At 40.3% G+C, this 15,335-nt stretch overlaps 1 protein-coding gene and 1 pseudogene across 1 annotated transcript in view; one reads left to right on the top strand and one right to left on the bottom strand.

The window, feature by feature from the left end:
• Nucleotides 1-15,335, bottom strand: part of RBL1 (RB transcriptional corepressor like 1) — an 88,849-nt gene that overhangs the window by 41,792 nt on the left and 31,722 nt on the right. The window contains exons 10-13 of the mRNA XM_025400338.1: nt 12,998-13,110; nt 12,402-12,505; nt 4,127-4,264; nt 1,235-1,399 (exon numbers count right to left, since the gene is read on the bottom strand). Of these exons, the coding sequence (XP_025256123.1) occupies nt 1,235-1,399; nt 4,127-4,264; nt 12,402-12,505; nt 12,998-13,110 (520 nt within the window). The remainder of the gene's footprint in view (nt 1-1,234; nt 1,400-4,126; nt 4,265-12,401; nt 12,506-12,997; nt 13,111-15,335) is intronic.
• Nucleotides 6,286-6,767, top strand: LOC112633586 (annotated as a pseudogene).

Raw genomic sequence — 15,335 nt, 5'->3', positions numbered from 1 at the left:
CTCAGCCTCCCAAGTAGCTGGGATTATAGGTGTGTGCCACCATGCCTGGCTAATTTTTTTGTATTTTTAGTAGAGACAGGGTTTCACCATGTTGGCCAGCCTGGTCTCGAACTCCTGACCTCAGGCAATCCACCCGCCTTGGCCTCCCAAAGTGCTGGGATTATAGTCATGAGCCACTGTGGCCGGCCTCTGTTTTTTAGTTTTTAATTCTAAATGCCACTAATGAAAAGTGTTCAATCTTTATACAGACATTTGAAAAATTTTAAATAAGTTTAACGGTTTCCTAGACATGATACCAAAAAGCACAAGCAGAAGAAAAAAATATCTGAATTGGACACCATCAAAATTAAAAATATTTGCATTTCAAAGACACCATCAAGAAAGTGAAGACAGGCCAGGCGCAGTGCCTCATACCTGTAATCCCAGCACTTTGGAAGACCATCCTAGCTAACACGGTGAAACCCCTTCTCTACTAAAAATACAAAGAAATTAGCCGGGCGTGGTGGTGGGTGCCTATAGTCCCAGTTACTCGGGAGGCTGAGGCAGAGTATTGCTTGAACCGGGAGGCAGACGTTGCAGTGAGCCAAGATTGCGCCACTGCACTCCAGCCTGGGTGACAGAGCAAGACTCCGTCTTAAAAAAAGAAAAACAGAAAGAAAAAAAAATTAGCCGGGTTTGGGTGTGGTGGTATGTGCCTGTGGTCTCAGCTACTTGAGAGGCAGAAGGGCCGTTTGGGCCGAGGAAGTTGAGGGTGCAGTCAGTGTGCCACGTTTGCAACACTGCACACCAGCCCGGGCAACAGAGGGAAACCCCACCTTAAAAAAAAAGAGGAAATGAAATACTGATACATTCTACAACATGGATGAACCTTAAAAACATTATGCTAAGCGACAGACACCCAGTCAAAAGGAACTACATTTTTATGATTCCATTTATATGAAATGTCTAGAATAGGCAAATTTACGGAGACAGAAAGTAGATTAGCAGTTACTTAGAGCTAGGGAGAAGATACAGGGGTAGGGAAGTGACAGCTAAAGGATGTACGTTTCTTTTTGAAGTGATGAATATATTCTAAAATTGTGGTTATGGCTGCACATATCTATTTATATACTAAAACCACTGAATTGTACACTTAAAATGGGTGAACTGTATGGCATAGGAATTATCTCTCAATAAAGCTATTTTATTTTTTATTTTTTTTAATGATAGGATTATCAGCCTTGCCCAGACTCACTTCTTCACAGGTAGGAACTTTGTTTGCAGAAACCTGGAGAGCCTCCCATAGTGCAGAATCATGACTCCATGCTAAACTCTCCAAAATCTGTTCTTCAATGCTGTTCAGGTGTTTCACCATGTCCCTCGAGAGCCCCTCTTCTGAGCGGATCACCACCTCAATAACCTGCAGAGGAGAAAGGTGAGAAGGCAATGTGGTTTCAAGCAGTTAGTTCTAGTCTGGACTTGCATGTAGGACTAGCTGTGGCTTTCTTCTTCTTTTTGAGACAGAGTTTCCCTCTATTGCCCAGGCTGGAGAGCAGTGGTGCGATCTTGGCTCACTGCAACCTCTGCCTCACGGGTTCAAATGATTCTCCTGCCTCAGACTCCCGAGTAGCTGGGATTACAGGCACCTGCCACCACACCTGGCAAATTTTTGTAGTTTTTAGTAGAGCTGAGGTTTCACCATGTTGGCCAGGCTGGTCTAGAACTCCTGACCTCAGGTGATCTGCCCGCCTAGGCCTCCCAAAGTGTTGGGATTACAGGTGTTAGTCACTGCACCCGGCCACTGTGGCCTTATTCTGTGGCACAGAACCAAAATCATCTTTGAACCATAATTCTGTGGCTTACTAACATCTTCTAATTTATAAAGGAGCTTTTAAGTTCTTTAAAATATGTTCACATACATTTCTGTTTTTCACGTTTTATTTTATAAATGACAACCTGAGGCAATGATAGGTGATAACTGGTCAACAGCCCAACAGTGGGAGAAGTCAGGTGTTAGGTTCCAAGTCTAGTTCTATTTTAAATGTATTGTTCCTTTCCAGACTATTTTTTCCGCTAACTCAAAATAACAGAATGAATGAACTATTTAAAGTGACTTTGCTTATATATGCTATAATTCTATTTTAATAAGGGAAGTATCCAGAATAAAGTTTATATACATAAAATATTAATAATAGGAGTAATAATTAGATTATGATGTATGACTTTAATATTCACATTTATTTATTTATTTATTTTGAGACGGAGTCTTGCTCTGTTGCTCAGGCTGGAATGCAATGGTGCCATCTCGGCTCACTGCAATCTCTGCCTCCCAGGTTCAAGCCATTCTCCTGCCTTAGCCTCCCAGGTAGCTGGGACTACAGGCATGTGCCACGATGCCCGGCTAATTTTTTGTATTTTTAGTAGAGATGGGGTTTTGCCATATTAGCCAGGATGGTCTCAATCTCCTGATCTCATGATCTGCCTGCCTCGGCCTCCCAAAGTGCTGGGATTATAGGCATGAGCCATTGCGCCCGGCCCACATTTATGTTTATGATTTTCTTCAAGCAGCACACATCATTTGTCATTTAAAAAAACAAAGGAGGGCGACACAGTGACTCATGCCTGTAATCCCAACACTTTGGGAGGCCACAGTGAGAGGATTGCTTAAGCCCAGGAGTTCGAGACCAGCCTGGGCAACATAGTGAAACCGAGTCTCTACAAAAAAAAAGGCATTTAGCTTCTTGAATAAAATAAGGATGTTACAAATAAAAACAAATTAGTATGAGGTTGTTGACAAAACTAAACTTTTTCCTAATGGCAAAAGTTGAATATATACATTAACATTAAAGTAAGTGTATAGTAGAATCACTTCTCCCTAAGAAACCTAAAAATACTTTAATCACACTCAATAATTCACAGAGATAAGCTTTCCAATGACCTGCATTTTCTACAACTTTAATTCAGGCATACTTTAGGTATAAAAATTTAACTCTTCAAACCAATTTTTCTATCACCAGTAGAAAAGTAGCCTAGATGACTAAATATTAACTAAATCATGCCAAGAAGCATAACAGTAGCATTAGTCTTAAATTTCGATACTATGTAACATTAAACGTTATTGACTGTGATGACTAAATGTTATTGAGGGTGATGATGTAGTTCAATAGCTATGACCTCTGTTTTATTTTGAAAAGATAATAAAAATAGTTGTAGTAAGAAAAATACTTAAGATTCATTCACACTGAATTAGCTCAAACTTGGGGAAGAAGCATAATCTATTATTACAGCTTTATTAGTTAGACTATCACCAAAATCAATTTTAGGTCTTTTTTCCTCTTGGTAGAAAGTGTTTTTTGTTCTTCACCACGCATTTGTTTAACAGGATTATAATTTTCATTCATAAATAGGGAAAATATGAAGTTAAGTACTAGTTCCAGGTCATATTTTCAAGTCTGTGATAACAAAGGAACTGAAGCTATAAGATTGACTTAATTTACTGATACTCTCACCTTCTCTCTCTCCTTTTTTTTGTTTGAAACAAGGTCTTGCTTAGGTGCTCAGGCTGGAGTGGTGTGGTGGCACAATCATAGTTCACTGTAACCTCAAACTCCTGGACTCAAGCCATCCTCCAGCCTCAGTTTTCCTAAGTGCTGGGATTATAGATATGAGCCACTGTATGCTCAACTGTCTCTTGTGTTCCTAGTTTCACCCAAAAGGAATATATATTATCATTTTTTTTTCTTGAGACAGAATTTTGCTCTTGTCATCTAGGCTGGAGTGCAAACCTCCACCTCCCAGGCTCAAGCAATTCTCCTGCCTCAGCCTCCTGAGCAGCTGAGATTACAGGTGCTCGCCACTATGCCCGGCTACTTTTTTTTGGTATTTTTAGTAGAGATGGAGTTTCACCATGTTGGCCAGGCTGGTCTCGAACTCCTGACCTCAGGTGATCCTCCCACCTTCGCCTTCCAAAGTGCTGGGATTACAGGCATGAGCCACCGTACCCAGCCAGGAATATATATTTTCAGAACACATCTGGAAACATTTTCCAGATATCACAACAGTGTTTTTCTTCAGCACTAAGATAAATACAATGTTTCTGTGAGAAACACTGTTTTCATCTCATAATAGAACTTTGTTTTCATCTTACCTTATAAAAGTAAAATGGTTGCAAGTTGAGAACTTCAATAATCCAAGGAAAAGTACGAGGTGAGCTATAGGCAAAGAGCACAATTTCCAAACAACAAGCCATCAAGGAATGATGAAATATATCTTGCTCTAAAAGAACCTGGGGGAAGAGAAAGACCATAGTTTAATATTCTTCAGCAATTTCAGTCTTTGCCATTGTACAAAGAAAACTATGGAAACAAGAAACAATAACGTGCAAATTATATTATACTAGATTACTGGAGATAAAAATTTGAGTTCTCAAACTGGTAGTTTTCCTGTAATACCTAATCTTGCTCAGTGGTAGGTAATAAATTTAAATAAGGTGTACATAACAATCTGCTTTGAAATCTGAACAAATAATATGTCAGTATTCCCATCAACAGAAAAGCATGAGAATTGGTTGTTTTTTTTCTTAATGACAGTTAATTGTTTTGTCAACATAAGGATTTATTTATCAAAATAGAAATGAAAGGTAATATGCCACAGTTTAGACAAAAATGTTTAGAAAAAGAAATATTTCACTGAGAAAATAAAAGTCCTACTTTACCATTACATTTAATATAAGTTTTCAGTTTTAAAAACAGTGTTTGTTGCCTTCTTTCTTTCAAATATCATCCCAGATTGGCTGAGCGTGGTGGCTCTCCCCTGTAATCTCAGCACTTTGGGAGGCCGAGGCAGGTGGATTACTTGAGGTCAGGAGTTCAAGACCAGCTTGGCCATCATGGTGAAACCCCGTCTCTATTGAAAATACAAAAATTAGCTGGGTGTGGTGGCGCATGCCTGTAATCCCAGTTACTCCGGAGGCTGAGGCAGTGGAATCACTTAAACCTGGGAGGCAGAGGTTGCAGTGAGTCGAGATCACGCCACCACACTCCAGACTGGGTAACAGAGCGAGACTCAGTCTCAGAAAAAAACAAAAAACAAAAAAACCAAATATCACCCCAAATCAAGAGAGGATAAAAAACAGAAACTCCATCATCAGTTAAACTAGGAGTCATCTGTAACTGTAAACCACAATATATGAAGGATGACAAATTACTCAGCAGAAGGGATGATGGTCAAGCCTAAGGACCTGCAGTGAGACATTTAAAACAAATGAATCTGCTCTAAAAGACATAGCAACTGAGGACACAGGCAGAATGGGAAGTAGGGGTGAAGCACTGGGTGGGTGATCTGAAAGTCTTAGGATCCTCAGGTCCCCACACAACTGGGGATCTGGGATCAGATGACAGACCTCTATTCTGTCTCCACAGGAATCTACAGGATTATTCTCCAGAGAAATTGAACTGAAGACTCAGAGGTAGAGAACATCAGGCACAGAAAAGACTAAGGTTTTAGTCTTTAGAGACTCTGCAGACTGAACCATAAGACCAAATTTCCCTTCCTTCTTCTGATCCACAACACCAGCAGCCAGGCAAGATGTTAACAGATATGTCTCTGGCGAAACTGAGACATTCCAGAAAAGTTTTATGGGCACCAGCAGATGAGATTCTCTAACACTCTGTGATCATCTGAGGTCAATGGACTTTTTATTTCCACTCTTGAAATAAAAGAGCTTTGAAACAAACTTTTACTGCCTCACTCACACAGCTTTGAACACAAGTTTTTGTGTCTCATTCAAATTTAAGTGGACAACCAAGAATTATCCGACATTTGAGGAAAACCTCTTAACTGAAAAACATAGGTCAAAACAAACAGAAAAGCGAGGTGCAGCAGCATGTACCTGTAGTCCCAGCTACTTGGGAAGCTGAGGCAGGAGGATCACTTGAACCCAGCAGTTGACACTAGCCTGAGCAACATAGCGAGACACCATCGTACTAAAAAAAAAAAGAAAAAAAAAAGCCCGGTTCGGTGGCTCACGCCTGTAACCCCAGCACTTTGAAAGGCCGAGGCGGGTGGATTAGCTGAGGTCAGGAGTTCAAGACCAGCTTGGCCAACATGGTAAAACCCCATCTCTACCAAAAAATACAAAAATTTGCTGGGCGTGGTAGCATATGCCTATAATCCCAGCTACTCAAGAGGCTGAGGCAGGAGAATCGTTTGAATCCGTTGAGGCGAAGCTTACAGTGAGCCGAGATCACGCTACTGCACTCCAGCCAGGGCGACAGAGCGAGACTCTGTCCCCCTCCCCCGCCAAAAAAATTAAAGATCCGCTATCTGCAAATGCAGATTTTCGTGAAAACCCTTACAGGGAAGACCATCACCCTTGAGGCTGAACCCTTGAACACAACAGAAAATGTAAAGGCCAATATCCAGGATAAGGAAGGAATTCCTCCTGATCAGCAAAGACTGATCTTTGCTGGCAAGCAATTGGAAGATGTCTGACTACAACATTCAAAAGGAGTCTACTCTTCATCTTGTGTTGAGACTTCGTGGTGGTGCTAAGAAAAGGAAGAAGTCTTACACTACTCCCAAGAAGAATAAGCACAAGAGAAAGAAAGAAGGTTAAGCTGGCTATCCTGAAATATTATAAGGTAGATGAGAATGGCAAAATTAGTTGCTTTCGTCGAGAGTGCCCTTCTGATGAATGTGGTGCTGGAGTGTTTATGGCAAGTCACTTTGACAGACATTATTGTGGCAAATGTCTGACTTACTGCTTCAACAAACCAGATGTCAAGTAACTGTGTATGAGTTAATAAAAAACATAAACTAACATTTTAAAAAAATTAAAAATATTTTTTAAAAAGAGAGAAAAAAGGCTGGACACAGTGGCTCATACCTGTAATCCCAGCGCTTTGGGAGGCTGAGGTGGGTGGATCACCTGAGGTCAGGAGTTGGAGACCAGCCTGACCAACATAGAGAAACCCTATCTCTACTAAAAATACAAAAGTAGCCAGGTGTGGTGGCGCATCCCTGTAATTCCAGCTGCTCGGGAGACTGAGGCAAGAGAATCGCTGGAATCTGGGAGGCGGAGGTTGTGGTAAGCCAAGATCTTACCATTGCACTCCAGCCTGGGCAACAAGAGTGAAACTCTGTCTCAAAAAAAAGAAAGAAAAAAAAAAAAGAAAAAAGAAAGAGAGAAAAATGGAGAAAAATTCAGGAGAAACAGAGGTGAAGCAGTTAAGAAAACTTCAAATAAATCTAAATTAGTAACTTTAGAGAACATGAAAGAGAAATGAAAATGTAGTTGAAATTAAAAGTTCATTGGGACGAGATGAAAAGTTCAGTAAATATCTTTAAAAGTAGAATAAAAGAGATAAAGAAATGGAAAATAAGAGAAGAAATTAAGAAGGTCAATTCAGAAGGTCCATCATCTGAAAAACAAAAGTTCCAGAAAGATAAATCAGTGGGCAATATATCATCTAAGAAATAACACAATAAAATGACCAAAACTGCAGGGCATAAATTTCCAGACTAAATGGGCAACTCTGTAGGAATGACAAATACATGAATGAAAAAAACACAGTCAGATACATTTTTACAAATTTAAGAATATCAGTGATAAAAGATAAAGATTCCAGAAAAAAAAACAGGTCACATACTACTAAGTGAGAATGCGAATGTCACTGGACTTCTCATTAGTAACAGTGGAATTTATAATAGAAAATAATGCAACAGTGCCTTCAAACTCATAAAGGAAAATGATTGTCAGTCTAAAATTATTTTCTTTTTTTAAGTTAATTTTTTGTTTTTAGGGATGGGGTCTTGTTATGTTGCCTAGGTTGGAGTACAGTAGCTATTCACAGTACAATCATCCTACACAGTGTACATACAGTACATACTACAACCTCAAACTCCTGGGCTCAAGCAATTCTCTTGTCTCAGCCTCCCACCAATCTTTTTTTCTTTTTTTGTCTGAGATGGAGTGTTGCTCTTGTTGCCCAGGCTGGGGTGCAATGGCGTGATCTCGGCTCACTGCAACCTCTGTCTCCTGGGTTAAAACGATACTGCCTCAGCCTCTCCCAAGTAGCTGGGATTACAGGCATGTGCCACCACGCCTGGTTAATTTTGTATTTTTTAGTAGAGACAGGGTTTCACCATGTTGGTCAGGCTGGTCTAGAACTCCTGACCTTAGGTGATCCACCTGCCTTGGCCTCCCAAAGTGTTGGGATTACAGGGGTGAGCCACAGTACCCGGCCTCTCCCACCAATCTTGAATTCTGTACATAGACAACTATCAATCAATTATGAGTCTAAAATAAAGGTACTTATGCAAAATCTTTAAAAGGGACTTTAAGTGAGGTAAGGTTTCTATACTTTACTTAAATTAGTTAAATGGCTATACAAAACATCTATTAAAAAAAAACCTTTACAAGGCTCTAAAAAATGTTCAAGTTACCACAGGAAGGGAGGAAAAAGAAAACAAAATTTAAAAAAAGAGTGAGAACAAAGAGAAAACAAAAATAAAATTGCAGACTTAAGCACTAACATAACAATTACTAAATGTAAGTCATCTAAATTTACTAATTAAATGACAGAGATTAGCAAAGATTAGGAAAAAAAAATGACCCAACTATATACTGACTATAAGAAATTCACTTCAAAGATCACTTGAAAAAGGATGAAAAAAAAATATGCCACGCAAACATTAATGAAAAGAAGGCAGGAGTGGTTGTGCATAAACATCAGGTAGATTTCAGAGCAAAGAAAATTACCATGGACAGAGAGGAACATTTTATTTATTTATTTAATTTTTAATTTTTTTTTTTTGAGATGGAGTCTCACTCTGTTACCCAGGCTGGAGTGCAGTGGCACAATCTTGGCTCACCACAACCTCCGCCTCCCAGGTTCAAGCGATTCTCCTGTCTCAGCCTCCCGAGTAGCTGGGATTACAGGTGCATGCCACTATGCCTGGCTAATTTTTGTATTTTTAGTAGAGACGAGGTTTCACTATGTTGGCCAGGCTGGTCTCGAACTGCTGACCTTGTGATCCACCCAGCTTGGCCTCCCAAAGTGCTGGGATTACAGGCGCGAGTCACCGTGTCCAGCCTTATTTATTTATTTTGAGATGCAGTCTTGCTCTGTCTTCCAGGCGGGAGTGCAGTGGTGTGATCTTGGCTCACTGCAACCTCTGCCTCCCGGGCTCAAGCAATTCTCCTGCTTCAGCCTCCCAAGTAGCTGGGATTGCAGGCACCTGCCACCATGCCCGGCTAATTTTGTATTTTTATTTATTTGTTTTTTTCAGATGGAGTCTCACTCTGTTGCACAGGGTGGAGTGCAGTGGTGCGATCTTGGCTCACTGCAGCCTCCACCTCCTGGGTTAAGCTATTCTCCTGTCTCAAACTCCTGAGTAGCTGGGACTATGGGCACTCACCACCACCCCTGGCTAATTTTTGTATTTTTAGTTGAGATGGGGTTTTGCCATGTTGGTCAGGCTGGTCTCGAACTCCTGACCTCAGGTGATCCACCTGCCTCGGTCTCCTAAAGTGCTGGGATTAGAGATGTAAGCCACCATGCTCAGCCTTTTATATTTTTAGTAGAGACCGTGTTTCGCTATGTTGGCCAGGCTGGTCTCGAACTACTGACCTCAGGTGATCCACCTGCCTCAGTCTCCCAAAGTGCTGGGATTACAGGCGTGAGCCACTGCGCCTGGCCAGGGAGTAACATTTTATAATGATTACAGAGTCAATTCATTAAGAAGGCAGACAGCAATCCTAAATGTGTAAGCATCAAACAGCAGAGCTTCAAAATATGTGAAGAAAAGCTGACAGACTTGAAAGAAATAGACAAATCTACAATCATACATGAATACTTCAACATCCTCTATCAACAACTGATATAACAACTAGACTGGAAATCATGAAAAATATAAAATAACAACATCAACCAACAAGATAAAATTGACATTTACAGAATACTCCATCCGAACATAGCAGAATACAGCAGGTCCTTGAATAACAACATTTCGCTCAACATCATTTTGTCATAACAATGAAAAATAACGGATTCCCAGCTGGGGCCACTGTATGAAATTTGTACATTCTCCTATGTCTGCATGAGCTCTCTCTGGGTACTCTGGTTTCTTCTTACATTTCAAAGATATGTACATTAGCTTAACTGACGTATCTAAATTGTGACAGTGTAAGTGTGGGGGTGTGTGTGTCCTATGATGAAATGGTGTCCTGACTAGGGTTGGGTCCCGCCTTTCATCTTGAGCTGCTGAGGTAGGCTCCAGCCACTCATGACCCTGAACAGGAATAACTGGGTAAGTAATAATCTTCCTTATTTTTATTACTCTTTCTCTTATTTATTTCAACGTTTAACATTGTAAGTGTTTTGTCTTTATTTAGAAGTTTGGTGATGTTTTTGTGACTAGACATATGCCAAAGGAACTTAAACTCTTGCTTATATCAGTTAGCCTACGGTAAAATTGGTTTCATTGTGTGTTGTTTTTGCTTGAAGTCACTGTTTCCAAGAACCTACTGACAAGGTTAAATGTGAGGATTTACATTCTTTTCAAGTGGCCACAGAACATTCACCATGATAAACCATATCCTGGGCTACAAAATAACTAAAACAAATTGAAAAGAATTGAATTCATACAGAGTATGTAGAAGTGGGAAACAGTAATGGCTGAGAGGAGTAAGTGTAACTAACTATAAACGGGTAGCAGGAAGGAGATCTTTAACAGTTCAGTATCTTTATTTTGGTGATGGTTACATAATCTATGCATATGATACAATTTTATACACACACACACACACACATACACACTGTTTTAATGTCAATTCCCCAGTTCTGATACTGCAGTATATAAAACTGTAACCATTGGGGAAACTGGATATAGGATGTGTGGGACTTCTCTGTACTACTTTTGCAACTTTCTGTGAATCTGGAATTATTTCAAAATAAAAAGTTGGCCGGGTGCAGTGGCTCACACCTGTAATCCCAGCACTTTGGGAGGCTGAGGCAGGTGGATCACGAGGTCAGGAGTTCAAGACCAGCCTGGCCAAGATGGTGAAACCCTGTCTCTACTAAAAATACAAAAAAATTAGCCGAGTGTGGTGGCGAGTGCCTGTAATCTTGCCTGGAATCTTGGGATTCCAGCTAGTCGGAAGGCTGTGGCAGAGAATTGCTTGAACTCAGGAGGCGGAGGTTACAGTGAGCTGAGATTGTGCTACTGCACTCCAGCCTGGGCGACAGAGCGAGACTACATATCAAAATAAATAAATAAATAAATAAATAAATAAATAAATAAATAAAAATTTAAAAATTTAAAAAAATTTAAAAAAAAGTTAAAAAATTTACTTCTTTCAGCTAGGTGAGGTGGCTGTAATCCTAGCATTTTGGGAGGCTGAGGCGGGCAGATCACTTGAGGTCAGGAGTTCAAGACCAGCCTGGCCAACATGGTAAAACCCTGTCTTTACTAAAAATACAAAAATTAGCCAGGCATGGTGGTGGGCACCTGTAGCCCCAGCTACTCGGGAGGCTGAGGCATGAGAATCGCTTGAACCCAGGAGATGGAGGTTGCAGTGAGCCAAGATCATGCCACTGTACTCCAGGCTAGGCGACAGAGCAAGACTCAGTCTAAAAAAAAAAATATATATATACATATATATACATATACATATACATATACATATAAGTATATTTACTTATTTCTCAGAAAGCCATGGGATTGTATGCACCATCAAGATTATTAGTGTAAACTATGAAAAAGAAAGACACAGAATCCAGGAAAAAGAGAAACCAACACAGAAAATATATGAAAAAAATTTCCAGGTAAACACAAAGAGAAATTCTATTACAATAGTTACGCAGCATCCTTAAGACATCAACCTGTTCCTATTGGGATAGAAAGTTAGAAGACTCCAAGAGTGACTGCAGAGGGAAATAATGAAGAAAGAGGAAACAAAGATCATATGATAGGTTTGAATTTGTAGAAAAATTCTTTTATACAGCTTATTGGAGAGAGTGGTCTGACTTGGTCAAATAGTTAAAGAACCAAAACAAACCGCCCCCTCTCTTCCCACCATTTTATAATCCAAAATCTTTGGAAGGTATGGACAAATGTCTTAACTAACAGTTGCTTTAACAGATGGAGGGATCACTAGCTGGGAATGAAGGACAAAAACAAAAAACAAAAAACAAAAACTTAAAACACACTGATGTGTACCAAAGATGAACTTTATGTTATTTCACATTTCTGCCTAGATGTGATTAGCCTTGCATGTGCTAAAGTCAACTAAATGTCATCCTGGCCAAGTGTGTCCTAGATTGGTGACCCCCACAATGCCTTACAGAGCCTCTCAAAACACTGCTTCCAGGCTGCGACTTTTGGACTTTGCCAGTAGCACAGAGAGTGGATTTACTTACTGACATGTCCATTCCATGAAGTCTTCGTGTTTCCTGAACCATTACGGTCTCTAGTATTTTATAATACAAAATTTCTGCCAGCTTTAGTCTGTTTACAGCAAAGTCTATTGGGGAAATACAGAGAAAACATGTGTTAATGAATTTTAGTTGTTAAGGACTGAAAAGCAAAAATTACACATAAACTTAAATCTGATACATTAAGAATAGCAGGGTAGCCCGGGAGTGGTGGCTCACACCTGTAATCCTAGCACTCTGGGAGGCCTAGGAGAGCAGATCACCTGAGGTCCGGAGTCTGAGACCAGCCTGACCAACACGATGAAACTCCGTCTCTACTAAAAATACAAAATTAGCCGGTGTGGTGGTGGGTGCCTGTAATAGCAGCTACTTGGTAGGCTGAGGCAGGAGAATTGCTTGAACCTGGGAGGAGGAGGTTGCAGTGAGTCAAGATTGCGTCACTGTACTCCAGCCTGGGCAACTCGGTCTCAAAAAAAAAAAAAAAGAAAGAAGAATAACGGGAGAGGAAAAAACTTGAATTTCTAATTTTGGGGGGATTACTTATTTTCAATGCTATGCCAACTTTAGTTTTCTTTTCTTACCTATGTGAGATCCTGGCTGTTCATCTGTTGATTGAGTATAGTGTTGGCAGAAAGTCTCTCCCATTCCTTTTAGTATTTTCATAATGTTTTCCATAGGATTACGCACACAAGATCTGCAAAATACAAGAGGACCCTAATTATAAAAACAAACAAACAAACAAACAAAAAAACAATTCTACACCACAGTATTAACATGCCTTCTTTTTTTTTGTTTTTTTGAGACGGGGTCTCACTCTGTTGCCCAGGCTGGAGTGCAATGACGCGATCTCAGCTCACTGTAACCTCTGCCTCCCAGGTTTAAGCGATTCTCCCGTCTCAACCTCCCAAGTAGCTGGGATTACAGGCGCGCACCACCACACCTGGCTAATTTTTGTAGTTTTAGTAGAGATGGGTTTCACCATGTTGCCCAAGCTGGTCTAGATCTCCTGACCTTGTGATCCACCCACCTCAGCCTCCCAAAATGCTGGGGTAATAGGTGTGAGCCACCATGCCCGGCCAACATGCCTTCTTTCAAGAATTGGTTTTTAGCAGCCAAAGTTGTATTCTCAGTTGGAAATCTACATATGTAAACAAAGCTTTATATAACATATTTTAACATGTAAATTACATAATAAAAATACAGATTGTATACACATGTAATATAACTTTGTTGCTGTAAGTTTGACCATACTATGTACCCTATATGAGTGGAATCATGCAGTATTTTGTCTTTTTGTGATTGACTAACTTCACTTAACATAATGTACTAAAGGTTCATTCATGTTGTAGCAAATGGCAGGATTTCCTTCTTTTATAAGGCTGAATAATATTCCATCTCATATCTATATCTATATGTGTATCTATATATATACACACACACACAAATACACACACAGTATTTTCTTTCTCTATCAATGGACACTTAAGGTGTTTCCACATCTTGGTTATTGGGAATAATGCTGCAGTGAACATGACGTGAAAATATCCCTTTGAGATGCTGTTTTTAATTCTTTTGGATGTATACCCAGAAGTGGTATTGCTGAGTCATATGGTACTTCTATTTTTAATTTTTTGAGGAACCTCCATACTGTTTTCCATAGTGGCTGCACCACTTTACAATTCTACTAACAGTGTGTAAGGGTTCCTATTTCTCCACATCCTTACCAACACCTGCTATTTTGGGTTTTTTGGGGTGATGAGTGGGAAGTGGCTATGCTGATATGTGAGGTATTATCTCATTGTGATTTTGATTTGCAACTCCCTGATAAGTGATATCAGATATTTTTTTCATATGCTTTTGGCCAGTTGCATATATTCTTTGGAGAAATATCTACTCAATCCTTTATACATTTTTAAATTGAGTTATTTGTTGTTCTTGAGTTTTAGGAGTTCTTTACATATTCTGAGTATGAACCCCTCATCTAATATACGGTTTACAATTACTTTTCCCATTCTATAGGCTGTTTTTTTACTCTGTTGATTGTTTTCTTTGCTATGTTAAAGCTTTCAGGTTTGAGGCTGGGCATGGTGGCTCATACCTATATTCCCAGCACTTCGGGAGGCCAAGGTGGGCAGATCACTTGAGGCCAGGAGTTGGAGACCAGCCTGGCCAACATGGTGAAACCCTGTCTCTACTAAAAATACAAAAATTGGCCAGGCCTGGTGGCTAACGCCTGTTGTAATCCCAGCACTTTTGGAGGCCAAGGTGGTGGATTACTTGAGGTCAGCAGTTCAAGACCAGCCTGACCAACATGGTAAAACCCCATCTCTACTAAATACAAAAAATTAGCCGGGCATGGTGGTGCATGCCTGTCATCCAGCTACTTGGGAGGCTGAGACAGAAGAATCAATTGAACCTGGGAGGTGGAGGTTGCAGTGAGCTGAGATCGAGCCATTGCACTCCAGCCTGGGCAATAAGAGCGAAACTCTCTCAAAACAAAACAAAACAAAACAAAAAAATGTTGGGCGTGGTGGCTTATGCCTATAATCCCAGCACTTCAGGAGGCCAAGGCAGGAGGATCATGAGGTCAGGAGATTGAGAACATCCTGGTCAAGACGGTGAAACCCCATCTCTACTAAAAATACAAAAATTAGCTGGGCATAGTGGCAGGTGCCTGTAGTCCCAGCTAGAGGCTGAGGCAGGAAAATTGCTTGAACCTGGGAGGCAGAGTTTGCAGTGAGCCGAGATCACGTCATTGCATTCCAGCCTGGTGACAGAGCAAGACTACGTTCCAAAACAAACAAACAAACAAACAATGGCCACAATGGCTAAGTTTTATTTATTTTGTTTTTTGTAAAGATGAGGTCTTGCTATGTTGCCCGGGCTAGTCTCAAACTCCTGAGCTCAAGCAAAACACCC

Source organism: Theropithecus gelada, chromosome 10, assembly GCF_003255815.1.
Source record: "Theropithecus gelada isolate Dixy chromosome 10, Tgel_1.0, whole genome shotgun sequence".
Lineage (NCBI taxonomy): Eukaryota > Metazoa > Chordata > Mammalia > Primates > Cercopithecidae > Theropithecus > Theropithecus gelada.
This window is presented reverse-complemented; position numbering and strand designations above follow the sequence as displayed.